Genomic DNA, 611 nt, shown 5'->3' with positions numbered 1-611 from the left:
CTCTCTCTCTCTCTCTCTCTCTCTCTCTCTCTCTCTCTCTCTCTCCTTTCAATTTGTAAAGGAACACAAAAGTAAAGATACCGAAATAACCAACCTTTATGCATTCCCGTAAATCTGTCTTTCAGTACAGTGAGTTCGTATATCTTTCCGAATTCCTCAAACAGGGGTTTCAGGTCTTTTTCCTCCAGGTTTCTGGGAATCTGCCCGATGAAAAGCTTGATGGCGTCGTGGTCCTTCATTGGAATGGTGTTCTGGCCGATGGTAAGCCCGTTCATCCTGCCGGCGCTGTTCGTGGTGCTGAATCCATTCTCTTGCTGCACTCCGTTTGCAGTGACTGTAGCCATCTTTCCTCAATGGGCCGGTGAGCTGCGCTCTCTCTCTCTCACTCTCTCTCTCTCTCTCTCCTCTCTCTCTGTCTCTCTCTCTATAGTCAACTGCACAGAGCACACTCCCCCCCCCCCCCCCCGCTGTTATATCGTCCTCTCTCCCGACTCCTCCGGTTTTCCCTCCCTACTCACTCTACTTCTTTTACGCCCCCTTGTTTGGAATCAGCCGTCTTTATTTTTTTCTTATGCTTTATGTGTTTTCATATTTTAAGCACCCCCCCCCCC

The 611-nt window shown here is 49.1% G+C and overlaps 1 protein-coding gene across 10 annotated transcripts in view; it reads right to left on the bottom strand.

Annotated features, from left to right (window-relative positions):
- The window catches only part of celf6 (CUGBP Elav-like family member 6), a 134289-nt gene extending 133860 nt beyond the window's left edge, over positions 1-429 (bottom strand). For all 10 annotated transcript variants that reach the window (XM_031848426.1, XM_031848430.1, XM_031848428.1 and 7 more), the window contains exon 1: positions 95-429. In XM_031848426.1, coding sequence (XP_031704286.1) covers positions 95-344 — 250 coding nt within the window. In that variant the 5' untranslated portion in view covers positions 345-429. The remainder of the gene's footprint in view (positions 1-94) is intronic.
- Positions 430-611: the final 182 nt, after the last annotated feature.

The sequence above is a fragment of the Anarrhichthys ocellatus genome, unplaced genomic scaffold, assembly GCF_004355925.1.
Source record: "Anarrhichthys ocellatus isolate YVR2014 unplaced genomic scaffold, GSC_Weel_1.0 scaffold8, whole genome shotgun sequence".
Classification (NCBI taxonomy): domain Eukaryota; kingdom Metazoa; phylum Chordata; class Actinopteri; order Perciformes; family Anarhichadidae; genus Anarrhichthys; species Anarrhichthys ocellatus.
The sequence above is the reverse complement of the archived record's forward strand: the minus strand, read 5'-3'. Positions and strand labels throughout refer to the sequence as shown.